At 44.8% G+C, this 25,708-nt stretch overlaps 2 protein-coding genes and 1 long non-coding RNA gene across 6 annotated transcripts; 1 reads left to right on the forward strand and 2 right to left on the reverse strand.

The window, feature by feature from the left end:
- Window positions 1–12,118: 12,118 nt before the first annotated feature.
- On the reverse strand, window positions 12,119–16,557 carry COX14 (cytochrome c oxidase assembly factor COX14). Of its 3 annotated transcripts, none has more exons than XM_010964273.3 (2): window positions 16,419–16,557; window positions 12,119–12,529 (listed from the first exon to the last, which is right to left on the reverse strand). In XM_010964273.3, exon 2 carries the CDS (start codon window positions 12,519–12,521, stop codon window positions 12,348–12,350), a length of 174 nt encoding a protein of 57 aa, XP_010962575.1. In that variant the 5' UTR covers window positions 12,522–12,529; window positions 16,419–16,557; the 3' UTR covers window positions 12,119–12,347. The 3 variants fall into 3 exon arrangements, with proteins under 3 accessions (XP_010962575.1, XP_010962573.1, XP_010962574.1); XM_010964271.3 differs by lacking the exon at window positions 16,419–16,557 and adding an exon at window positions 16,240–16,412; XM_010964272.3 differs by lacking the exon at window positions 16,419–16,557 and adding an exon at window positions 12,754–12,813.
- A 75-nt stretch (window positions 16,558–16,632) lies between these two features.
- LOC105076222 (uncharacterized) lies at window positions 16,633–20,854 on the forward strand. Its single transcript, XR_012510601.1, has 2 exons — window positions 16,633–16,774; window positions 20,429–20,854. It is a non-coding gene; the product is annotated as an uncharacterized LOC105076222 (long non-coding RNA).
- Window positions 18,438–24,757, reverse strand: GPD1 (glycerol-3-phosphate dehydrogenase 1). Of its 2 annotated transcripts, none has more exons than XM_010964269.3 (8): window positions 24,102–24,757; window positions 23,409–23,586; window positions 22,432–22,572; window positions 21,711–21,849; window positions 21,350–21,462; window positions 20,436–20,561; window positions 20,105–20,211; window positions 18,438–19,117 (listed from the first exon to the last, which is right to left on the reverse strand). In XM_010964269.3, the coding sequence occupies exons 1-8, from the start codon at window positions 24,140–24,142 to the stop codon at window positions 19,021–19,023; spliced, it is 942 nt and encodes a 313-aa protein (XP_010962571.1). In that variant the 5' UTR covers window positions 24,143–24,757; the 3' UTR covers window positions 18,438–19,020. The 2 variants fall into 2 exon arrangements, with proteins under 2 accessions (XP_010962571.1, XP_010962570.1); XM_010964268.3 differs by having other exon boundaries at window positions 20,436–20,669; window positions 24,102–24,577.
- Window positions 24,758–25,708: the final 951 nt, after the last annotated feature.

Below are 25,708 nucleotides of genomic sequence, written 5' to 3' on the forward strand. Positions count from 1 at the left end.
TCGCAAGAAAAATGCTGAGCAAATGAAAGCATGTATATTGCCAATGCAACAGAGGCTTTGGTTGAAGAGCTAAGACACCTTTAGTATTTCCTGTATTTCCCAATGTTATTGAATACAGAGACTGCCAGTTAACATTTGAAGATTGCGAGAAGTGAGTCTAAGCAGATGTTTTCTCTTTAAGCCCATGGAGAAGCAGTCTTCCTAATCTAGATTTTTCTCTAGTTGAGGTCAAGGTAAAATTACCAATAGTAGTATGCATCTCTTAGAATAGTTTTCCATTTAATGAATATTTAGATTATCAAAATGTTTCCAGATGCTCACATGTACATTATGACATACGGAGTACTTCATTGTTAGGCAGATGGATAAAAATCGAAAGAAACGGGTTATTCTAAGAATCAGATATTCATCTGATGTTCATTGACATTATTGAGATGTTAACTCTACTAAACTTACCTTACTGAGTGGCTGGATTTTTAAAAGACTTACTAGAAAAACTAAGTTCTAGAAAATCTTACGTAGTTATTTGGTCAGAGCTAGTCAGGAAGACTAAAAGACTAAGGTCGTAAATTTAGTTCCTTAACTTGCCATATTGTTGAATAGACTAGTAATTGTGAAATATGAATGAAATGCTTTTGAAAGTCACACAACACACGTATTTTGTCTTTTGAAATGTGAACAATTGCTTTGTAAATACAATCTGGGTTAGTTGGCCTAGTTAATCTGACCAAAGATGCAACCAAGTGGTATAATAACTAAAATACTATCTCCTTCTTACATGCCAGGTACTGTATTAAAGCAAAGTACGTTAACGTGCCTAAATTCAAACAGCTAGTAAAGAGACAAACTCAGTCTCTATTCTTAACCACTATACTATAACACTTTACAAGACTTAATATGAATAATAATTGAAGAAACAGCCAGAGGCATAGACTTGATTAGTTTGCGTTGGAGGAGTGAACTGAGACTAGTGTCAGTTATAGGAACATGGTCTTGTTCTAAGGAGGAACTGTATGCATGTAGTTAGAGTGGGCAGTGACAGAGTGAGTGCTAGGGGGTTTGAATTCAGAACTGGAAGATAATCGTGTTAACTGGGGCAGCAAGAGTGTCAGGAGATCAGTTTACAGATGGCCAGGAAGGTTTCATGCTTGAGCGGAAGGACCCAAGTCAGTGGAGAGCAGGTTAGATGCAGATTTACATCATCCCTACTAGAGAACTAGGAATATTTGTAAGTGAAGTAAGGCATTACCTCTCCTCTGTTGAATATGAAAGAGTTTTAACTTTATTATTTATTGAAAACATAACATGTTTGTATAATGTTTAACCACTTTGAAGATGATTTCACAATATCAGAAAATGAACTTCAAAACACTTACGTAAAAGTAGGATTATCCCCATTCTAGAAATGAGTGTTCTGAGTGTCTATTACTGTGTAACTAACCACTCAAAAATATAGTAGCTTAAAAGAATAATTTATTTCTCAAGGTTTGGTTGGTCCAGTGAGCTCAGAGATACCTTATGGGGCTGCAGTCACATGGCAGCTGGGAATGGAGTTGCTTAAAGACTCAACTGGGCTGGATGTTGAAGATGATTTACTAGCCTGGCTAGCAGTTAATGCTGGCTATTTCCTAGGAACTCTGTCCAGGCTGTCAACTAACGTACCTATGCGCGACCTCTCCACGCCTTGGGCTTTTGCACAAGTGGTTGCATTCCATGATGCAGGAAGCAGAAGTTGCTAGGCCGTTTAAGAATGTCAGCTAGAACTGGCACACATTACTTCCACTGTATCTATCCAATTGATCAAAGTAGTCACAGGGACTGCCTGGATACGAGGGGGTGGAGAGAGAGACTACCTCTTGGTGAAGGAGTGGCAAAGTCTCTGCAGAAGAGCATATGGAATGGGAAATACAGTTGTGTTCACCTTTGAAAAATTCAATCTGCCACAGTGAGGAAACTGAGTCTCAGAAGTTACTTAGAAAACACAAACATCTTAGACTATCATGTATTGTGAGCTTTCACATTATCACAATCCTAAAAATAATCATGTGAGTTTAGTTAGTGGGTGATAGTATGCTGATTTTAAACCAAGTTTTTCAGACTTTAGATCAGTATTCCTGCAGGAAGATATTTTCAGTTCAATACAATGTTTATTAAGTGCCTACTTTATGATAGGCTTTGTGGCAGAAGCTGGGGACACAAAGATGAACAAGATCTGGTCTCTGCCCTCAAAGAGCTCAGACCTCAGTAGGGAAAGGGGGAAAAAAGGTGATACAATGTGATAACAACTATTCTAAATTATTCTTGGCAAAGTGGGAGAAAACTTGAAAGCGGAGCTGGGCCATTAAAGATGAGGAGAACTTTTGCCAGGAAAACAAGAATGGGAAGGTATTATGTTTAGAAGAGATGTGAGTATATGAACGATATCAGTTCTGGCTTGATGCAGATTAAAATAACCTGAGACAAACTAGAAAAATTGTGGCTTTGTGGTTTTTGTTTTTGTTTTTGTTTTTTTTTCCTTTAAAACATAGTTGAGCTTCTAAGAAAGGGACACAAAAGACACAAAGGAACTTAAAACTAGAGAAAGCAAAACATCTGATGCAATAACTGGAGGGACAAGGGGAATATTTAATGCTGACAGGAGACAAGACTGTGGCCCGTGCAGGAAGCAGGAACTGAGACCTCCAACTACAGCTAAGAACCAGAAAGAGCAACAGCCTTAGTGAAAGCGGGGAAACTATCAAAAATTCACTCAGTTGGCAAAGGAGAAAGCCAAGGAAGTCTGAATGCTTGTGGGGTCAGGATGTTCTTGAGAACTTTCTCAAAATCTGGGCCCACGCTTCATGTGAATTTGAGAACATAAGTATATGATTCCTTTGTGGTCTGGGAAACAACACAACCCCCAACCCCTTCCAAGAGTAAGAACTTGCAGGAAAATTAGTCTCATATCAGTTACCTATGGGACTGCTCTGGAGAGACAAGTATATGATGATGCAGACAGTGTGGGATTCGTACACCACCACCACCCACCAAATAAAAAAGCTCCAAAAGATCACCTCAAACTTGCAACACATATAACAAAATATTAGTATCTGATATGTATAATTAAAGAAATAACAAAGACAACCCAATAGCAAGAAAAAAGGGAAGCAGAGCAGGGAGCAAAGGATATGAAGGCGATTCCTAGAAGGTGAATATGCCAATGGATAGTCAATAAAAAGGTGATTAACCTTATTGGAAATCAATGACATGTTAGTAAATTAAAATGAATAGAAATCACTGCACACCAACAGAATGAGGAAACATTGCTAGTGAGAGTAAAACTGACATAACCACTTTGGAAAGCAACTTAACAATAACTAGAAAAGCTAAATATCAGTAATTCATCTTTTGTACATGGGCCCAAGAAAACGTACAAGGACACTCACTACATTGCTATTTTATAATAGGGAAAAGTGGAAGTGACTCAGTGACCTTTCACTAGAGGAATGGAATAATCCCCAGTACCTCCTCCAAAAACTAAATAAATAAGTAAACATAATTACCTCCCCCCACCAAAAAAAAAATTTTTTTAATCCCTCTTAAAATCGCATCAAAAAAAATACTTAGGAATAAACCTGACCAAAGAGATGAAAGACTTACATGCTGAGAACTAAAAAAGATTGATAAAGGAAACTAAAGGTGATTCAAATAAATAGAAAGATATCCCATGCTCTTGGATTAGAAGAATTAATATTGTTAAAATGGCCATACTGCCCAAAGCAATCTACAGGTTTAATGCAGTCCTTATCAAATTACCCAGGACATAACAACTCGAACAAATAATCCCAAAATTTCTATGGAACCATAAAAGACCCAAAATTGCCAAAGCAGTCCTGGGGAAAAAGAACAAAGCTGGAGGCATAACCCTCCCAGACTTCATTAAATACTTAAAAGCTACAGTAATCAAAATAGTGTGTTACTGGTACAAAAAAAAAGACATAGGGATCAATGGAACAGAATAGAGAGCCCAGAAATAAACCCACACACCTACAGTCAATTAATCTTTAACCAAGGAGACAAGAATATATAATGGAGAAAAGACCACCTCTTCGACAAGTGGTATTGGGGGAGCTGGACGGCAGCATGTACCATCAATGAAGTTAGAACACTCTCTCACACACACAAAAATAAACTCAAAATGGCTTAAAGACTTCAATATAAGACATGACACCGTAAAACTAGAAAAGAACATAGGTAAAACATTCTCTGACATAAATCATACCAATGTTTTCTTAGGTCAGTCTCCCAAGGCAATAGAGATAAAAGCAAAAATAAACAAATGGGGCCTAGTCAAACATAAGCTTTTGCATAGCAAAATAAACCATAAATAAAAAAACCTACAGACTGGGAGAAAATATTTACAATGTGACCAACAAGGGCTTAATTTTCAAAATATACAAACAGCTCATACAACTCAATAGCAAAAAACAAACTACCCAATCAAAAAATAGGCAAAAGACCTAAATAGGCTTTTCTCCAAGGAAGACTGCATATGGCTAATATGTACATGAAAAGATGCTCAACATTGCTAATTATTAGAGAAATGTAAATCAAAACCACAATGAAGTACCACCTCACACCGATCAGAATGGCCATCATCAAAAAATCTACAAATAACAAATGCTGGAGGGGGTGTGGAGAAAAGGGAACCCTGCACTGTTGGTGGGAATATAAACTGGTGTCGCCACTATGGAAAATAATACGGAGGTTCCTTAAAAAACTAAAAACAGAGTTGCCATATGATCCAGCAATCCCACTCCTGGGCATATATCCAGAGAAAACTAACTCAAAAAGATACATGCACCCAAGTTCATAGCAGCGTTATTTACAATAGCCAAGACATGGAAGCAACCTAAATGTCCATGGACAGATGAACAGATAAAGAGGATACTACTCAGCCATAAAGGAGAATGAAATAATGCCATCTGCAGCAACATGGATGGACCTGGAAACTATTATACTAAGCAAAGTAAGTCAGAAAGAGAAAGACAAATACCTTATGATATTACTTATATGTGGAATCTAAAATATAACACAAATGAACTTATGAAACAAACAGACTCACAGACACAGAAAACAAACTTACGGTTACCAAAGGCGAAAGGGTTGGGAAGAGGGATAAATTAGGAATTTGGGATTAGCAAAACAAACTACTGTATAAAATAATAGACAAACAAGGTCCTGTATAGTACAGGGAACTATATTCAATATCCTGTAATAAGCCATAATGGAAAAGAATATGAAAAAGAACATGTGTTTATATATATACATATGTATAACAATTACTTTGCTGTATGCCAGAAATGAACACTATGTCATAAATCAACTACACTTCAATAAAAAAATAAAATTTAAAAATGTTTTTCAAGATTTATTATAAAGAATTGGTTCACATGGTTATGGAGGCTGAGAAATCCCAGGATCTGCAGTCAGTAAGCTGGAGACTCAGGAACGCTGATGGTATAGTTTCAACCTGAACCCAGTGGCCTGACAACCAGGAAAGCTGATAGTGTAAGTTACAGTCCAAGTCTGAAGGTAGGAAAGACCAGCATCGCAGCTCAGAGACAATCAAGTAAACAGAAGGAATGTCCTCTTACTCCACCTTTTTAAAAAAATTAAAGTATTGTTGATTTACAATGTTGTATCAGTTTCAGGTACACAACATAGCGAAAATTCAATAGATAATACTCCATTTAACATCATCATAAAATATTAACTATATTCCCAGTGTTATATAAATATATCCTTGTAGCCTATTTATTTTTTACATACTAGTTTGTACCTCTAAATCTCCTACCCTTATCTTGTCCTGCCCCAACCCTCTTCCCACTGGTAACTACTAGTTTGTTCTGTGAGTCTGTTTCTGTTTTGTTAAATTCGTATTTTTAGGTTCCACATACAAGTGATATCATGTGGTATTTGTCTTTCTCTGTCTTATTTCACTAAGCATAATACCCTCCAAGCCCATCCATATTGTTGCAAATGGCAGATTTTCACTCTTTTTATGGCTGAATAATATTACCTTGTGTGTGTGTATATATGTATACACACACACACACACACACACCACATCTTTATCTGTTCATTTATTGATAGACACTTAGGTTGCTTCATATCTTGGCTATTGTAAATAATGCTGCTATGGACATTGGGATGCATATATCTTTTTGTATTAGTTTTTTCATTTTCTTCAGATATAGACCCAGGAGTGGAATTGCTGGATCATACAGTAGTTCTACTTTTAGTTTTTTGAGGAACCTCCATACTGTTTTCCATAATGGCTGCACTAATTTAAATTCCCACCAACAGTGTAGTAGGATTCATCCAGAAATACTCTCTCAGATGCACCAGGAATACTGCCTAACCAGCTAACTGGGCCTTCAGTGGCCAAGTTGACACACAAAATTAACCAGCGCAATGGATAAATAATCAGAAACATAATGTTGAGTGAAAAAGGCAAATTGCAAAAGAACATATCCCATTTGATGCAACTAACATTACTTTTTTGACCCAAAAATAATATTAAGGGTACTTCTAACAGTAAAGAAATATACAGCAACTGAAAGATGGCTAGTGCTTATCTTTGTGGAGGGAGGATGTGGATATGGTATCATACTTTATTTTTGGCGCTCTTCAATAAGTTTGGAATAACTCATAATTTAAAAAAATTTAAGTAAAAACAAGTATGTGACATTTTCAGGTAAATATTATCTGTTGGAGTTGGATCAGAGTGGCAGGAGATGAGAATAAGAAGGTGACTTGGGGCCAGATTGTGAAAAACCTTGAAGAGTTAAATTTTAGCTGGTAGGTCATGGGAGCCACAAAGGTTTAAAGCAGCAAGATGAGTCTTCTAAAAGCAGTTGTAGAGAGCTATCCAAGGAGTCGGGACCTGACCTCAGAAAGGTACGGGAAGTCGTTTTGTTTTTTTAAGAGGGCGCCTATGAATTGGCATAGGCCAATGCAAAGTAAGGTTACACAGTACAGTTATCTGTACCACCTTCACCTCAGCCATCGGCATACGGTTCTGTTTTTCCTTCTAGTTCAGTAACGTCTCTCATAGGGCAGGCCTCACCAAGAAGAGTTTAGTCACAAGCCCTAAGCCTATAAAAGTAGATTTGGAATCTGCCTTCACTCAAATGACTGTTCTATGAAAGCCTTTTAGGAAACAATACCAAATCTTTTAGCAGGAACATGGCTTTGTTGGTGATAACAAATTATAAGGAATTGGCTCATGCAGTTATGGAGGTATTCCTTGTTGTGGCTCTTAGTAGTCTGCCTGGTCTCTTTCCTTCTCTATCCTCTCTCTCCAGTAAGGTTCCCAGGACAAGCTATAGCACTGCTACCAAAGCTGATCCTGGCTAACACAGGGTGAGGAGAGCTTTGGTGTCCCAGGCCTTGCCCATTACTATTTCTCTCCTGAGTCTTTGACCTCTGAACAGTTGAAGAGACCGAGAAAAGGGACTTCAATCAATATATATTATATTTCTTTATGTACATATAAATACATTGAAAATGGTAGGAAGAATACACCAAACTGGTAACATGGGTAATTTCTGTGTAGGGAAATAGGAAGGTCGGGGGTGGGGAGTGACAAGGGGTACTTTTACTTATCTGTATTTTAAAATATTTTACATTGAAAATATATTCATGTATTGAGTCCAGACCTTAAGAAGCTTATAGACTTGATAAAAATGAACTTTTTTTTCTTAAAAAGTAAAAACTTTTTGAAATAAGTGTGGCAATATGTTCCTAACAGTTAAAACTGAGGGATGGGTATATGGGTTTTATCTGCAAATTCCTTCAGCTTTTGTGTATGTTTCTAACAAAAAATTTTTTTATTATAAAAGCTATATATGCTCATTGTAAAAAATACAATTCATTAAGCACATGACATCACCATTTACCCTAATCACTATTAACATTTTGGTATATAGCCTTCCAGAACCACTTACCAGATAACCAAAAGCATACAAATGTGTTTCTTTTAAGACAAATGAGATCATACTATACACATTCTGCTGGTTTTGACTGATTAACATTCCACTTTATGGGTATACCATTATTTGTTAATTAATACTTGAACTTATTTAAAGTTCCTTACTATTAACATAGCACTGCAAATAATAACCTTGTATGAACACGTTGTACAGTTGTGTGAATATTTCTAAAGGTTAGAGTCCCAGCAGTGAAATAAACTAAGTAAGAGGGTATAAACACTTTAACCATTTGCAGCAACATGGATGGACCTAGAGATTATCATACTAAGTGAAGTCAGTCAGAAAGAGAAAGACAAGGAGGGAGATTAGAGTACATGCCTAGCATGTATGAGGTCCTGGGTTCGATCCCCAGTACCGCCATTAAAAAACAAAAACCTAATTACTTCCCCCTCCAAAAAAATAAAGAAAAAAAAAGACAAATACCATACAATATCACGTATATGTGGAATCTAAAATAGTGACACAAATGAACATATTTACAAAACAGAAACAGAATGACAGACACAGAAAACAAACTTATGCTTACCAAAGGGTAAAGGGATGGGGTGGGACAAATTAGGAGTTTGGGATTAGCAGATACAAACTATTATATATAAAATAGATAAAACACAAGGTCTTACTGTATAGCACAGGGAACTATATTCAAGAGCTTGTAATAACCTATAATGAAAAAGAATATATATATATATGACTACTGAATTACTATGCTGCACACCAGAAACTAACACAGCACTGTAAATCCAACTATACTTCAAATTTTTAAAAAATCACTGTAAATTTTTTGTTAGAAAAAGACACTTGTATTGCCATTAACAATAGATTGCCCTGTATTATTTAAATATTAAAAGTGCTGTGAAAGGGGTGGGTGCTATGGAGTTCAAAAGTGATCTTAAATATCATAAGGAATCTGACCTTGATGCAGCAGCCAGTGGTTCTCATCTCTATAAAAAGCCTAATAATTTTTTTTCCCTTGTGAAGGCATTTAAGGGCATACATTTCCTGACACTACTTTAGGCTGTGTCCTGCAGTTTTGTATGAAATATTCTGTTTTATTGCTTTAAAGAAAGTTAAAAAATTATTTCACTTTTGGTTTTTCTCTTTGAGGGTTGCCTAGGAATATTTTATTTCCAAGTAGTTGAGACTGTCATCATTTATTTATAGTTTTATTGGATGTGATCAGAAAATGCAATCTGTAAAATTTGTGCAATCTGTAAAATTCCTACTTTTAAATTTGTTAAAACAATTTTTTGGAGTAGTCAAATACAGGGTTTATAAGTATTCTATGGATAATCACAGAAAATTATCTATTCTGTATTATATATACATGATTTGCTTTACTCCAAGTAGGCTGATATAAATGTTAATTACATCTAAAAAATACTTCACAGCAACATCCAGACTGATGTTTAACAAACAACTGGGCACCACAGCCTAGCCAAGTTGAAACAAAATTAACCATCATCTCAACACCACAGCAAAAGCTGACCAAGTGTGAATGGATTATTTCTAAACCACCTACTTTATGTAACAGATATTTGTTAACACGCCCTTTACTATCCTTAAGTGCAACTAATAGATATTTAACTTACCTAATACACACATAATTTTTAAATACAGCATAATGCCCTAACAGTAATATAAAGAATTTTTTAAAAAGAATTTATAATGAAATTATATCCCATATATAGCACTATAGTAGCACTCAGTCCTTGTACTTCTGTGTATTCACCATGAATACAATGGCTGCAAATGCAGACTGATACAATTGTGCGGTGTCAGAGACTCAAATACCAGGAAACAGGCTCTGCCATCAATGCCATGGTGTTTTGAAATGGTGAACAGAAGTTCTAAATAAAACAAACCACTATACAATCTTCCCTCCACTTACATAGATGCATGCCTAAAGAATTCAAAGTACACTAAAACTGCGAAAACTACTGTGTTTATAGGTAAGAGTGAAGTTACAGGCTCAGCTAATTATAAATTGTTTTTGCACTTACTTGAATATTTGTGGGGACATTTGACAGTTGTGCAGGACTTGGGACAATCTGTTGCGCAAGACTATCCTAGGCATTGCAAGAAGTCTAGCATCCTTGGCCTTCACCTACCAAATGCCAGAGATGCTTCTCAATCATTGTGACAATCAAAATACTTTCACCTCTGCTGTGTATTGGAGGGGGTGCCAGCTCTGCTGAGAACCACTATAAAAATAATAGGAAGCCACCAAAAGTACTTTTTCTTCCCTCAACTTACTGAGAAATTGAAAGAAAAAAAAAGGAAAAAAAAAAAAAAGAATGCTACATGCTCTCATATTTCCAATACTTAGAATTAATACCTCTAAATTTTGCCTTACTTCAAAATCTTATTTGTAAAAGAAATAAAAAACCCTCCCCCACAAAAATTTTTTTAAAAATATACTATACTCCCGGCTTAATTATCTCATTTAATCTCAAACCAATCTTCTACATTTGGAACTACCATTTTTTATCCTCACTTGACAGAGGTAAACAGAGGAGCTACAAGTAACTGGCCTACTGCAATAATGGTGGAGCCAGGATACCAACACTGAACACTTAACTACTTTCTGTATTGCTAAAACCATTGAGTGCCTACAATAATCTAGGGGGAACATACAGGATAAGAAAACAGGCCAAGAACAAAACTTTGAAGTACATCAGTGGGCAGAGAAATCTGCAAAGGAAATCAAAAGAAAAAGTTAAAGCGGTAGAAGGAACAAGATAGTGGTCAAAGTAGAGCTTCAGTGCAGCACAGAAACAGAAGAGGACTGAAATCAGAGTGGGTGCAGCACAGTAAAAGCGATGTGAACCACGAGTTTCAGTGGAGTAGTGGAGGTAGGAGGGAAGTGACATCATCAAAGACTTCTTAAATAATCTTGAGTAGTTTGTTTTGGTAGGGAGTGGGAAGCCTTAAGCAAGTTTATATACTGAGAAGAGGGTGAGTTAGAGAGATAACTAATCGAACAAGGTTTGGAGTTCAGAAGGGTAAGGAAGGAGGCAGGGGAGTTGTTCAGGGGATCAGCTAAGGGCATAGGCTGGACAGGGAAACACTTTTGGCAAAGGAGCTGACAGACTGGAGAAAGACAGAAGGAATCCAAAGATTCAAAGTCTCCAGTTCTAGGACAGAGTGAAAATGATAATATATGAAAGCTCCTCAAAAAGGACTGAATTTACACTGTTTGGAAGTGACACTAAGGAGCTGGGAGAATGACGATCCTACCGTACAGCCAGTGAGACAGCAGAGAAGGCAGTGCAGTCCTTGGTTAACACACCAAGAGGAGGGGAGTAAAAGGGTTCAGAATACAGGAAAGCTGAATTTTTTTAACCATGGAAAAGGGCTTTCTGGTGACAAAGGTCAGAGCAGTGTGCACATGAGAACATGAGAGAGGACATGTGTCCAAGGGGGTTGACATTTTGGGGGATCACCAACAATGACGTGAACAAGGAAGCTTCAAAGCTCAAAATGAAATAATAGCAGAATATTTCTCTTTATAGTTGATTTTACCTTGAATATACCGTTTTCTTTCAAATCCTCTTCACAACTCTGCAGTAAGACCTGCAGGTAGATTTCCTGTGCAGTGGCACAATGAGAAACTGACCCTTATGCTATTAACACTACACCCATTGTGCTTAAGGAGATGGGCTGCACTGCTATAGGCTGCCCAATAGCCCTTCGTTTTAGAACTATCCCTCCTCCACTTCGTGCAATTTGGGTAGAGCTATTAAACAAGGGTCTCTTCCTTCCTTGAATCAGAGGTGCGATGTGACCATGCTGGCCCAGTGTACCCCATTACTTGAACACAGTAATTGGTCCAGGAATGGTCGCTGACCAAAAAAAGAGCTTTGCTCTTTACAGTCTTTTCAGGGGATTTATATAGATGCTGGGATAGTCTTTTCTCTAAGATCATGAGAGTTGACATTCCTGCTCCCCAAAATGCATATACCTCACTTCACAGGTGCTAAGAACTCAACATATGGAAATCCAGTCTGACTAGAAAACTGGCAGTCAAGGCCCCACCTCTGTGGTCCATACTCTATTGAAGTAAATAAAAACACCAAGACACAGACATGGCAAAGTATTTAATGTCTGTAGGTGGGCCTCACCCTCCCAATCCTGTTACGATTCGATAGCCTCTCCAAACTGGTAGTACCAGAGAAAACATGGGCACTTTTTCCCAGCAGAGTTCGAAAACCATTAAGGCCCTAGTTCTCTTGACTTGGAAGTGATTGCAGATGAGGTCTTTCCACAGCATGCCTCAGGCCTCTCTGCTCAAGGAAAAAAAGCCCCCCAGTTCTACAGGACTCTTGAAGTCTTCTGTTCTTCTGCAGCCTGGCGCTGGGAGCTGCGCCGCTGGAAATAGTGGTAGGCTCGGACACTGCAGAGGTAGCCCCCATACACAGTGAGGAGCATCATGGAGGTGGAGAAGGTCTTGTAGCCAATGTCAGCTAGCTGCTTGGCAGTTGGCATGCTGTCCCCTACAAAGACAGACTGGATTTAGGCCCAAGGATAAGGCCTCATCTGCCCAGCCCACTTCCCTGTTTAAGGCCATTCTATAACTTCTGCATCCTGCTTAGTCTGTCTGTACTCTATTCTGAATGGCCCCTACACGTATGCAGAGTCTCATACTGAAAGATATTGTTTGAGAACTCTGAGATTCAAAAGGACAAATGAAGTCTGCTTACAAGATACAGATACACACCTGGAACCAGGTACAGCTGCATCACATCACAGCTAACACCTGGTTCTCCATGTTTATGGAAGTGACGGGTATGAACCACCTGGAAAAGTTCTTAATTGGTACATTACTTTAGGCACACGCCAGTTTTCTGGCTAGCAGGGAATTAATGAAGTAGCCAGGGATTAAACATTAGAAGTGAATTATTCTCTCTAGGAAGATCAAATGAGAGCCTTCTAGGCAATATCCAATTAACTTCCCCTTAAAACAATCTTTTCACGTGCTTAAGTTCCCAGGTTAGCCTTCAAGCATCTGTTTAAGTCATAATATACTTGAAATAGTGCCAACAGTATGTTTACATTATTCAATCAGACATAACTTTCTCCAGCATTAATTCTAAGTTCCAAACAACACCAAGAACCTATCCCAAGGGCTAAAAGAAACTTACTGAATCCCCAACAAATCGTTAACTCACATTTGCATGAGATAAATTACTTCTAGCTGAATCATTCCCTGGATATTCTGAGCTAGGGAACAAGAAAGTTTTGAATGGGAATCTCTCATCTTGAACAAAACATTCCTCAATTTGGGACTATGATTATGTTCTTAAGCTCGTCTCTGTTGAGGGAATTAAAATTAAAAGACTGGGTTGGAGGGTATAGCTCAAGTGGTAGAGCTCATGCTTAGCATGCATGAGGTCCTGGGTTCAATCCCCAGTACCTCCATTAAAAAAATAATAATGGTAACTAAATAAAAATAAACCTAATTACCTCCCCCCACCCCCCAAAAAAGTTTATTAAAATTTTTTAAAAATTAAATTAAAAGACTGAATAGGTTAAGAGTCAAGAATATGAAAGAAGAAAAGCTCAAGATTAGCTGGTTTAGGGGGTCAGCAGCTGGGTGAGATATCTAAGTGCTTCTCAGACTGACTCCCACGGGCTGAACACTGCCTTTGAGCCAGTTCTTGAAGGTGGATCCCACGATGAGCTGACTCACAGCTTCCTTGAATTATAATTCCAAGTGACTATGGAAAGTGACATTAAATAATGTCAGAGGAAGAAAATCAAATGGCACAGGTTCAAGAAGAGAAAGGGTTATATTCAGGTTATCTGAGGTTTGACAGAACCCCAAGCTGTGAGGCAGTAAGAAAACACAGAGAGCAGAACTCTAAGGTAATAAACAAGCTCCCTGCAAAGAGACCTGCAGCCTTCATCCTCCCTCTCACTTATTCTTTCTCCTCCTATCCCCCATTACCCTGGCCAGATGTTAACCACCTCTTCTTGGGGCTGGAAGAAGGCTAGAAACAGGGTGATACATCTTGGCTAAGAGAGTGACAGAAGAACTACTGACAGATGTAATTTTGGTGTCGAGAACCTCACTTCCTTCTCTTGTCTCATTCAACCTGAGATTTCTCCTATTTTCAAAGTAACAAAAACTCTTCACAGACCCTGATCTAAGGCAGGGCAGTATAAAAGGAGAAGACAGATGCAAAAGTTATTCTGGAAATAGAACAAGGTTTATTAACTGAATGGGTTAGGGAAAAGCTGAAAATATCTCTAAGTTAACAAATTAGGAAACTTTATAGAGTGGGATACTGTTAATAGAAAAAGGAAAGAAGAAACAGGTGTGTGTCACCATGTGTGTATGGGGATGGTGGTGGCAGTGTCAGTCAAGATGATGAACAGAGTTTTGGACATGTTAAAATTAAGATGCTCCATACAACATTCATGCGATGTACGTCAGGCAGATGGATATGCAAATATGGGCAGATTTGGGGAAAGAGGCCAGGCTACAGCCACAGATGGGACTAACAAGTGACATCAAAGCAGAGGATAAAACCAGACAGAGAGAAGCCAAGGGAACACCAGTTTGAAGGAAAACAATTAGGGAAAGAAAATTCCAGAAATACCTGGGAGGCTTTTTCATTTAACTACAACAGTGGTTGAAAATCACTGCTGTTATCAAGTCCCCGCCACTGACAAGAGATATGTTGTATCTTTCGGGTGTACTGGGCCAGAATGAAAGTTGGGAAACACTACTACGAAGTTAAGTGCCATGAAGACTGGTCAGATGGGATCACTAGATGGGAATAGGTGACTAGGTTACAGGTCAACCTAGGACAAAACTCAATTTAATGACTGAACTGGAACAGGCATTAAGTAAAAAACACAGATTCTGAGCCAGGGCCCCAGCAAGCCCATGTATCTATTCATTTTCCTGGGACGGAGAGAAAAATAGAAGGATCATAACCCACTCTCACTCCAGAGGTAAAAACTGATAGTCTTGTGATTTGCTGATTAAAGAAATGGGAGTGACAGGGCAGCAGCTTGAGAAGGCAACAAGACCAAGTAAATTCTAGTTTTGTTTTGCTTATTGATAAGGAGATTTGACTATATTTTAGAGGGGAAGACCCTGACGGCTCAAGCGAGGGAAGAAGTGAGGTGGGTAGGATGGAACAAGAAGATCCAGGATGGCCCAGGAAAAGATGAAATTACAAGTCCAGGTAGCCCCTATCCATTAAATCACTGATGTCTCAAAAACAAACAAAAAGGAAGTCCAGGTGGAAGGATTAAACTTGGAAATTTAGAAAACTTTCGAGGTTAGCAGGAAAACATTCTCACCTGAAGGACATCCATTTTCTCAATAAAGCTCAATGCTGGGTCTGTTACCGGGTTAGACCGAAGCTTTCAAAAAAACGGGGGTAGGAGCAAGAACCATTACGGGAAATGCCATAGGGGTGCAATCTGCAAAAGTTATGTGGCTCTCCTCTTTTTCTGCTCCCTAAACATGGGAGGATCTCAAGACTCAGGTTTCACCTCCGGAAAACTCATTTCCTCAAATGGGCCCATCCACTTCCGCTTAGATATTACTCGTATTATTTATTCACCTATTTACTCGCGCTATGAAGGCCGCAAAGAGCATGGCTTCTATCTCAAAGGACCTTATGGTCTGGTAGGGATAAGCTTTGCATCCCAAATTCTGTTAGATGAAGCGGAAGACGACGTGACCAGAAGAGAAGAGGCATTATGAGAATTCAGAGACAAGGTGGGGGCTCAAGAAAAGTCAGCAGAAAAGTAGGAGGGTCGGGGTACAGCTGTCGTTTTAGAAGGGTGGACAGGATTTACACCAGTAGAGAAGAGGGAGGGGAGAGCATTCCAGGAATTGAAAGCAGCAAAGAAATGAAGCTAGATAACCGATAACCACTAAGAGTGCCCGGAAAGCCGCCTATCGGAGGGCAGCAGACTGCAAAGCGAGGAAGGGTCAGAGCGTGGAGGGCCAAGACGCGCGGGTGGAATCAAGGTCTGACTGGAGGCCACGGCCGCAAGGAGCTTGTTGGGTCGGAAGAAGCGTAGACCGCTACTTGCGGTCCGCTAAGCAGGGTACGTGGGGAACTCAAGGGCGCCGAAGCCCGAATACTAGGCATGAAAGGTTGCGATAAACAAAGGCCGGCCCGAGCCGGCGCGCCTCAGCCGACAGGCGGCCCCGGTTCGGGCCTGGCGGACGGCGTACCTGGATGCTGCCGCTCCCTTCCGTCCAGCCGAGGCCTCCAGTCAACGCGACCTACTGGCGCAGCCGGAAGCAGTACCCAAGACCAGACAAGCGAGGGTAGCGGTCCAGGAACAACCGTGAATGCGAAGGCGCTATTGGTGCAGAAAGTCATCCTTTCTCCCTCCACCCTCCCCACTTACCCTCTAGGATTCAGCTCCCGAAGCGAGCAAAGTCCCAGCGCGTCAGACGCAGCGCAACCCCGCCCACTGAGGCGGGAACCCGCGAGGGCCGCAGCTCCTGCTGGTTGCAGCCTTTGAACTTCCGGCTTCCGGGTCAGTCACCCCTATTACGCATCCTCAGATGAGCCTTCCTCTCAGAGAGGCCCGTTGAATTCTGGGGGTTGTAGTCATTCGCCATTGAGAAACACTCTTTGGCTACCCAAGCTTTGGAAGCGGAAATTACAGGATACTCAGTCAAGACAGAAAAGACAGTCTGTCTTTCCAACCAGAGCCAGCCAATCCCCAGCCTATGACACGGTGACGTCCCCGGTAGCTAGGTAAGTTCTCTCGGGAGTCAGGCCTCTGGACGGGGCTGCGCGCCTCCTAGAGCCTAGAGCTGCCCTCTTCCCTGCGGCCCGGCTTCAGCCGAGCTCAGGTAGGAACCCGACCAGCACCGCAAAGGCCTGGACCGCAGAGGATGCGGCAGGTTTGGCCATGGTCACGGAGTGGGCACAAGGGTCGAATCTCCATAACGATTCTGTCCCGTATATGACCTCCACGCTTGGAGGCGGCGTGATAAAGCCCCAAAGAAGCGCCAGGAAGGGGTTGGAGCGGATTGGGGGGGGGGGGTTGCCATTGGGGGTGGGAAACTGCGTGGGCACCCTAGCTAGGGGCCAAGAGTAGCTGGGATGATTAAGGAAGTACTTTTTTTTTTTTTTTTTTGCCCCCATTTTTCCTACCGTATAAGTGAAAACAATATACATGCCATGACACAGCACAGCTTACGCATTGCCACAGGCACTCAACTCCCTTCGCCAACTTGTTTCTGGAGAAACCACGCTTTATTGGGTATACAAGTAGGCCCTTTAGAAGGCCTCCCATTCAGTTAACTGTGGGGTAAACAAAAGCAGGCAAAGATTTTTAACTATCTAAGAGGGTCGCAGCTGCAGCCTTGGGAAAGGAGCTGTCTTTCTGCCCCAAATTTGACCTCCTGGGGAGTGTCAGAACCGGGGCCCAGCCAGATCTGGGGTGACTGTGCCCCTCACTCCCGCTGCCTGATCTAGACAGCTCTGGCCTTCACTGGTAAGACTTTTCAAGAGCTAGTGGCTGAGAGGAGCCTACCTCCCTGGTTTGTTGGGGAGTAAGGGAGGGTTAACGTAATGCCAGCCAGAGCCACAGTGTGCCAGGTGCTGCCACACAGGAAGCTGAGACCCTCTGTTGGACATGACAGGAGCCCTCGGGCACTATTTATAGCCAGGGGCCCAGGCTGCTGACCTGTGACATTCCCCTGCTGCCATTCCATCCTGCAGCAAGGCCAGTGCAAAGGACACTCCTCTCCCTCCTCCCCTTCCTGTTCTACCCTCACCCCAGGAGTAGGGAGGTTTGAATTTTTTATCTCCTCCATGAGTTTCCCAGTTCCTGAGGTGCTGAAGTGTCAATGCCTCATGAGAAGGCCTTCAGGTGACAAAGGAGAGCTGGCCTTGGAATGTCAGGACCACCAACATGGGGACCTGCTCACCCTCCCTTACCCAGTCTCTGGCCCCCGGGCCTCCAGATACTGGAGCTGGTTAGCTGGGGGTAGCTGAGAACTAGGTACAGGGTTTGGGAGGAGGTAAAGGGTGGATCCAAGATGTCCTGGGGAGATAGCAGCAGGAGGGACCCAGCTAACGCCTCCCCCACATTGGACCTGTGAACAGAGGCAGAGCAAATACGAAGGTCACAGGGAGCAGTGATCTGAGCCTGCTATGAAAAGGTGTAGCTCTGTCAGCAGATTAAGTTCCTGCTCCCCAAACAGGGTGCTGGCAGGGAGGGTGAGAAAGGCTTGGAAAGGTCACACATGGGAGGAACTGGCAAAGAACTAGGTACCAGGAAGTTCCAGGGGAGAAGGACAAGCCCCAAGGCTGAGATGCCAGCGTGGCAGCAACTCTGGTGCCAGGGCAGCCCGAGGGAGGGGGAAAGGGGATGACCAGAGGTTTCTGGGGACACAGATGTTGCTAGGAGAAACTAGAAGGGTTTTTTTTTGAAATCTTTGTATTTTGTTGACAAACACTGAGATCCATTGATGCTGTGTGGGGCCTGGCAGAGGTCAGAGCAAAGGGGTCCCTGGGCCTATGTCAGCTCAAAATCCAGACCCCTACCTAGCAACCCCTTAGCACATCCTTCTTGCAGCTGAGATACTTCTTTAGCCACTTAACTGGGCTTGGGGACAGGATTCCTGGTCTATGTGAGGCAGCAGTGGGCAGCCCTTGCCATGCCTCCCTCTCCTTCCCCACTCTCCCTACACACCCAAAGCAGGCAGCACAGGGGCTTGATCCCTTCCAGGGGACAGGGAGAATGCCCCACGTCTGGAGAGGGACTAGGCAGCTCCATTTCTGGTGAGATGTGTTGGCAAGAGGCTGCAGGCTGATTGGTGCTTCAGGATCTCCAGGCAGGTAGTTGGGCCCACAGCGTCCTGTCCTCCAGTGAAAAGCTGAGAAGAGGGTGCATCGTGGGAAGTCTCAGAGATCCTGGTGACCAGGCACCCCAAGCTTCTCCCTGTCTCCACTGGGGTAAAGAAGCTGCCTGGCCTGGGCCCCGGCCCCGCTCACAAATGTTCTGGATGATTCTGCAGGTAGTGGATGAATTCACCCACTGGCTGATTCTCATAGCATGTCTTGTACACAGCCGTGAACAGAGGGAACCTAGAACGGGGAAGGACAGACCCAGCTTGACCTCCAGGTACACCCCCAGCCCCTTCCACTCCCCATCCACCCCTAACCCTCCACTTCCTACTCTCCCACCTTTGAGATCAGGCAGACTCTGGCTCCCGGTTTCCAACTGCTGAGAATTTGAACTTCCTATCCCTAGGTTTTGGGGTCAGGTTTTTAATTGCCCTGCTCCCTATCATATTGAACTTGCGTGCATGATTCACTGGCATGAATTTTTTGTTCCAGTTGAGCAGGCCACTTAACCTCTCTTGAGCCTCAGTATCATCAACTTTAAAAGGGGCCAATATAACAAAGCAGTGAAGAAGTGATTATTATGTGAAGGTGCTCAATAAATGCCGGTTTCCTTCTTTCCATCTTCTTGCCCGGGCTGCTCCCTTCACTAGGAGGGTTTACCCTGGCCAGCTGTGAGCTGATCTTCTGAACCTGTTTCATACTCTTATTCTACGATTCTTTCTCAGACTAACAGAGCTCTTCTCTGATCAGCCCATCACCCCCACTGTCTTTGTGCTCTGAAAAGGAGCACCTTGAAGCAGAGACTGTCCCCACACCTCAGCACCCAGGACAGGATTCAGGGCACAGAAGGGTTGGCCTTCGAGAGGGGGCTTAGGCTGGGGGTGATGGACAGAGAAGCGGAACAGTCAGAAGAGCTTATTTCTGCTGCCCCAGAGCTCCAACCCCCAGAGCAGAGGACAAGGAGGAGATGACAGAAGAGAGGCCTTGCAGAGGGGTCCAAACAATGTGGTATAAAGAGCACTAGACTGGAAAGAGTTCAAAGACAATGAACTAGCTGAGGGACAGTGGGCATACCAGGCTCCCTCCAAGTTTCGGCTCTGTCTGTAAACCTAAGGTAACATTTCCCTCTCTGCCCACTTCACAGATTGAGGAGGGTTCAGAAAGATGATGACCAGGGACAGCACTTCTGGCCATAGTTCCATCAGTGGGGCTGGGGCAGACACTTACTTGTCCACCAGGCCCTTTTGCTGGAGGATGTTGTGTAGCTCCCGGGCTGTCTGGGGCCCCTGCAGCTTCTGCCCATTCAGCATCTCTTTCTCTAGCTGCTCAATGGACTGTGAAGAAAACAGGACGGGCAGATGGAAATGGGAGATGAGGGCTGTCAGTGTGGGTTGGAGAGTCTGGGGCTCGGGTAGGAGGTGGGGCCTTAAGAGGAAAGAAAGGCTAGAAATGTTCACAACAATCTTAATGTTTGTGCTCAAGAGACGCCTCAAGCCAGACTCCTCTGCCTTGACACCTACAGGGCCCACCCTCTGTTCTCCGTTTCCCCAGGGCCCACCTTTCCTGTTCGGGCGAAGGCCTCAGCCACCTTGCGGTTCCGCCCTCCGTAGCAGGTAGTGATGAGGTCAGCAACACCACAGCTCTCCAAGAAGGTGGCAGAGGACACAGGGCCGCTGCAGAAGAGCTTGGCGAAGGCGATCATCTCCATGAGCCCCAGTCGGATCACTGCCGCCTTGGTGTTGTCACCAAAGCCCAGCCCATCACAGAAGCCAGCCCCCACGGCCACTATGTTCTTTGGGGAGTGGAGTCACAGGTGAGAAAGGATCCCCTCCCAGAGGCCCCACGTGGAGCTCCCAGCACCTGCCTCATGCTCCATCCATCAGCCATGATATACCCACTGAATAAATGAAGTAAGCCGGGGGTGGCGCTCCTCAGCTGTTTCCACCTCTTGGCTTTCCCGCTTGCTGTGCTCCCTTCCTTTAGCCTGGGCTTGTGCTTCTTAGTTCCCCAACCCTGCCGTCTACTCTATCCTTGAATATCCTTGTTTAGCTGACCCTTACATCCATGACTATTCTGTTCTGTGTCTCTGATACCCATCCATAGCTCTGTCCAGGATCCAGCGTTCTGACCATCAGTCTAACCCGGTGTCCTGGACATCTTGTCTCCAATTAGCCTGGGTGCTCCCCCGAGGCATCTTCTCTTCCCCCTGGACCACCCCTTGGTGCCAGGAATTGGGATGTCCTACAAGGGGCTATAGGGGAAAGGAAGAAGGGAGCCCAATGTCTGGTGATAAGTAATCAGCAGGCCTGAGTGATCCTGGCCTTGCTTTTGCAGTTCTTCCCACTTGTATGGGACTTGGTGGGGAAGGGGAGCAACTGCCCAAGTAAGAGCGTGGTGTGCCTTGTATAGCTAAGCCGGGCCTTCTTTCAGGACCTTCTCCCCACCCCATAACGGCCTCTGTACCCCTCTCACCTTTAAGGCTCCACAGATCTCTACTGTATCCACCTCTTGCACCACTGTGATGCGGAAGTTGAGAGTCTGCATCAGTTCTTTTAGAAGCTGTCCCTGGGCCAGGTCCTTGCACCCTGAAGTGGGGAGGGGGTAAAGCTTTAAGCAGGGGTGGGGTGATCTTGACTCTTAATCCCACACCTGCCCTAAGCAGGACCTGCAGCCATTTCCCTAGGGGTGCCCCAGCCCTCCCTCACCTCTGACGCTTGGGTCTCCTTCCTTTGCTTGCCTTGAGAACATAGCTAAGTGGGTGGGGACTAGAGCATGGGGAGGGAATGTAACTGAAGTTGCATTATGTATGTGGGTGCGGGGTGGGGTGTCTCACCAATGGTTGTCTCACAGAACTTGTCATCAGCCACCTCGCTGGCAATGTTGGCCCCCATCAGCACGCTCATGGGGATGCCAAGGCGCTCCCCAATCACTTCAGAGATGAGCTTCAGCCCGCGGGGGCCCTCGTCTACCCCCTGGGCACAGGATGGAGCTCAGGCCAGGTGCCCTTTATCCCCAACTGACAGCTTCCCACCCAGAAATCCTGCCCCTTCCTAATCCACTGTTCATAAGTGTCCCCCAAAGGTCCTCCCCAATTCCAGCCTAGCCAAAGCTTGCTGTGAGGAAGGTAGGCAGCATGTGAAAACGAATCCATCTGAAAACTCCTTCCACAACCTACTTCTCCAAGGCATCCCCCCTACATCCCTAAACAGCCCACTCCTGAGTACCCCAAACCAACTCCCATCCCAGCCACTGCTCCAAACCAAATTCCCTTAACTCCTCAAACCAGTCCGCTTCTCATATCCCTCAGGCACCCCTTTTACACCTTGTAAACTCCCCAAGATATCTGCTTCTAAACCGATCTCTTACCTACCCCAACGAACCTCCCCTTCCCGATGGCCCCCAGCGTGTTTCTGAAGCCTTCCCAAAGCCAACTCCTCCCTTCACTCCAGAAAACTCCTGCCCTATTTCTGCTGTTTCCTTTTTGTCTCACTTCATCCACCTTGAGCCCCATAACAATTAGCTGCACCCCCATCCACACGATGTGTCCCTGGCACCTTAATAAGGGATATGCCAATGGCATCTGCCTTCAGGTGGCCCTTGAGTTGATCACAGATCTTGCCGATGAATTGATGGGGCACTACGAAGATCAGGATGTCAGCATCTGCTGCAGCCTGGACCACATCTGGGACAGCCACCTGTGGGGGTGACCAGTGCTCAAGGGCTTGACATACTTCATCTAGCCCCTGTGGAAGCCCATTCAGGAGATCTAGGAGCCAAAGAATGAGGCTACTAGGGGAGAAAGAAGGGCAGTTTGGGGGCTGAATCTGGAAGGGCTGAACTTGGAGGAATAAGACACTCTATTCCCTCCCCCTAGCCATCCTCCCCTCTAAGTTCCAGCTGTCCTGGGCTCTTAAGGACTCCTGGAAACCTCCTCCCAGCACTCTCCTAGCCCTTGGCTGTGGGACAGTGAGAGAGGCCAAAGGAGGTCTGGGCTTGGCAGGAGGAACAGGCCAAGTGAGATTTCATCACCCTGCTCCTTATGGCCCCCAACTGGGAAGGGAGAGCCCCAGTTTTCCTATCTTCCGTGCTCCCCCTTTCCAGGTGGGGAGTAAACCACGTGGATTTGACCAAAGATCTTAAGTCCAAGGAGCAGCCTCCACATTTGCTAATAACCCAGTGAATGAGTAACAGGGTTAGAGCCTGAGGCAGGCACAACCCGGACCCCAAGTCTGGGAGCCAGAGAACCTGTCTTTGGTTGCCATGGAGACCAACTTCCTCATCCTCTCCCCTCCTTTTCCTGCTTGGGAGCCCATGGGATCGGGTAGAGATGCAAAGGGATGCACTCAGGTTCTCCTTAGTCCCAGAAAGTGCCTGGGGAGCAGTTTGGGGACTGTGCACAGGGGTGCCCTGTGCCTGAAGTAACCCTCCCGAGATGCTTCCCAAGTCCAGGTGGCACTTGAAATAGTCCCCTCCTGGCAGGAAGCTCCCCCTCCACTTCCCTCTCTCTTCCTTGCAGGGTGTTGGGGCTTACCACGTTGGCAGGCAGCTTGTGCCCTGGCAGGTACTTGACATTCTCATGCTGTGTGTTGATGATCTCTGTCAGCTTTCTACCCCCAACGTCTTCCTCAAACACCCACATGGTCACCCGTGGGTCAAAGCCTGCCAGCTGGGCTGCATTGCCACCCACAATCTTGGCGATGGCTGAGCCCCTGGCAGGAGGGGGAGCACAGACAGAGGAGTGGGAGCATGAGGGAGGAATGGTGGTAAGGGAGGGGACAGGGCTCCACCTGAGGATATCACAGCAGCCACCAGATTTACCTGCCGCCTTCCCTGTCACCCCCTCTGTGACACTGTATCCCTAGTGACCCAGCAGTAGAAAGGAGACTCAGTCTACCTCACACTTTGCTGCTGGAGAAGGGGGCCAGCGTTCTGATCTCCCCACCGCCCCCAATCCCAAGCAGCTTTTCAGGCAGGGAACACTCTGGAGGCTCCCTTCCTGTGGCAAACAGGTGCAACTGCCCAAGAAGGCAAGGGCCAGGAGAGGTTTGGGCACCATCTGTCCTATGGGGGTAGGCACAGAAGACAGCAACAGGGGTGGAGCAGGAATCGGGGGCATTTCCTACCCACTATCTAACTCCTGTCCACCAAGCCTCCCTCCTATCCTCCTGGATACTCAGGGGAACCTCCCCTCCCTCCACCCACGGCCCCTGACAGCGCTGCTTACCAGTTGCCAGAGCCTACAATGCAGACTTTCTTGCCGGCCATGGTGCCGCTTCTCGCTTCTCTGCCTGAACTGCCGGCTGGGTGCCACTCTCCCTAGCTCCTCTGCCAACTGGGAGCATATAACCCCGACACACGTGGGTGCAGCCAAGCCCCGCCCTCCAGGGGAGGGTGGGGAGGCGGGGACCCAGGGAGCCGGGGAGAGTCTGGCAGAGCCAGGGAAAGGGGATAAAAGAGTGGAGACAGGTGGGGAACGGGAATGAGGCAGACCGGGCCCGGTTTTCCTCTTAGGTTCGCTAGCTGACAGTGCTGACGAGCTTCTTCCCTTGGCCCCAGCAATGGTCTCATTTTGAAATCTGCCAAGAGCAAGCCCAGATAAGAAGCAAGTGACTGGTCCTCTTCACTCCTTTCTGTCCCCCAGCACTGGAACAAATTGTATTCAGTCCTAGCAGCAGATACAGGAAAGCTTTCTTTTTCAAATCGCCCTGCATATCCTCCCAGGACCCCCAAAACTGCTCTACAGGTTTGTCCTCTACAAGTGACAGGGAGCACCTGTGACTGGCCCCACACTAGCTCCACCGCAGTGCCATGGGTGAGTGAGGTGGGTGGGTGTGGGCCCACTCGACAAGATAAGACCACATAAGGGGTAACGGCCTCCTTTGGGGGCAATCCAGCCCAAGGATAAGAGACTCCAGGAGCCTGAGAAACAAGGTCCTCTCAGGGACTCACCAGTGGGCCTCCTCTCCTCAGAGGATCCCCATCTGAGTGTCTTCCAGGAAAGGAGGTTGGGAAAGGTCATTGTTAAGGGGCTCTGATGCCAAGTGGCCCCCAATTCTTTTGCAGACTCCAGGCTTAAGGATGAGGATAGGAGAGAAAAGAAGGCATCCCAGGTGGTCACTGTCCTTGACAGGCTTTGAGCTTCCTTCACCTCTTTCTTGGGTTTCCAAGCTACCACACTAGGGACTCCCTTAGGTTAGTGACTAGTTTGCAGAAGCCAAAAACTGGAAGGGAGGCAGGACTTGGGGCATCTGTGTCCTCTGTGGAGATTTGTGGTCTCAGATGCTGTAATTGAGATTAACTGGGGTGTGTGATTTTGGGGGAAGGGAGGATGGAAAAAACACATTGAGCAATTCAGGGCTCCATGCTGCCCACAGCAATCTGTTGGACTAAGAGGGGAAGCTCTGGTTTCTAGGCTGATGTGGAGAGTTGGGCAAAGGCCCCTAACACTCCAGCTGTCTGAGAACCTTGGCCTAGAAGGCAGATACCACTGTGTGCTCACGTGCTGACCTCCTGGCTTGGCCGACTGCTGAGTGGGTGTTTCCATCCCCCTGGACTGCTGCTGGCCGGCAACAGTGATAAGTACTGGGCTGGAGGCAAATCTGTATGCAACCGCTGGGTAAGGGTAAGTCAAGATGGGGGAGAAATGGTTTTCTAAGTCCTAGGGACTGCCCAGGAAAAGCCCACCCCATTGTACTCCCATGGCCAGGGAGTTCCCATAGGGGGACATACATGAAATCAGCGGTTCATTGTTTCTCTTAGGAACAAAACTGTGCCTACCACAAAGCCAGCCTCCCACAGATCACTGTCATTGCACTGGCACTGTGACAAAGG

The sequence above is a fragment of the Camelus bactrianus genome, chromosome 12 (genome assembly GCF_048773025.1).
Source record: "Camelus bactrianus isolate YW-2024 breed Bactrian camel chromosome 12, ASM4877302v1, whole genome shotgun sequence".
Classification (NCBI taxonomy): Eukaryota; Metazoa; Chordata; class Mammalia; order Artiodactyla; family Camelidae; genus Camelus; species Camelus bactrianus.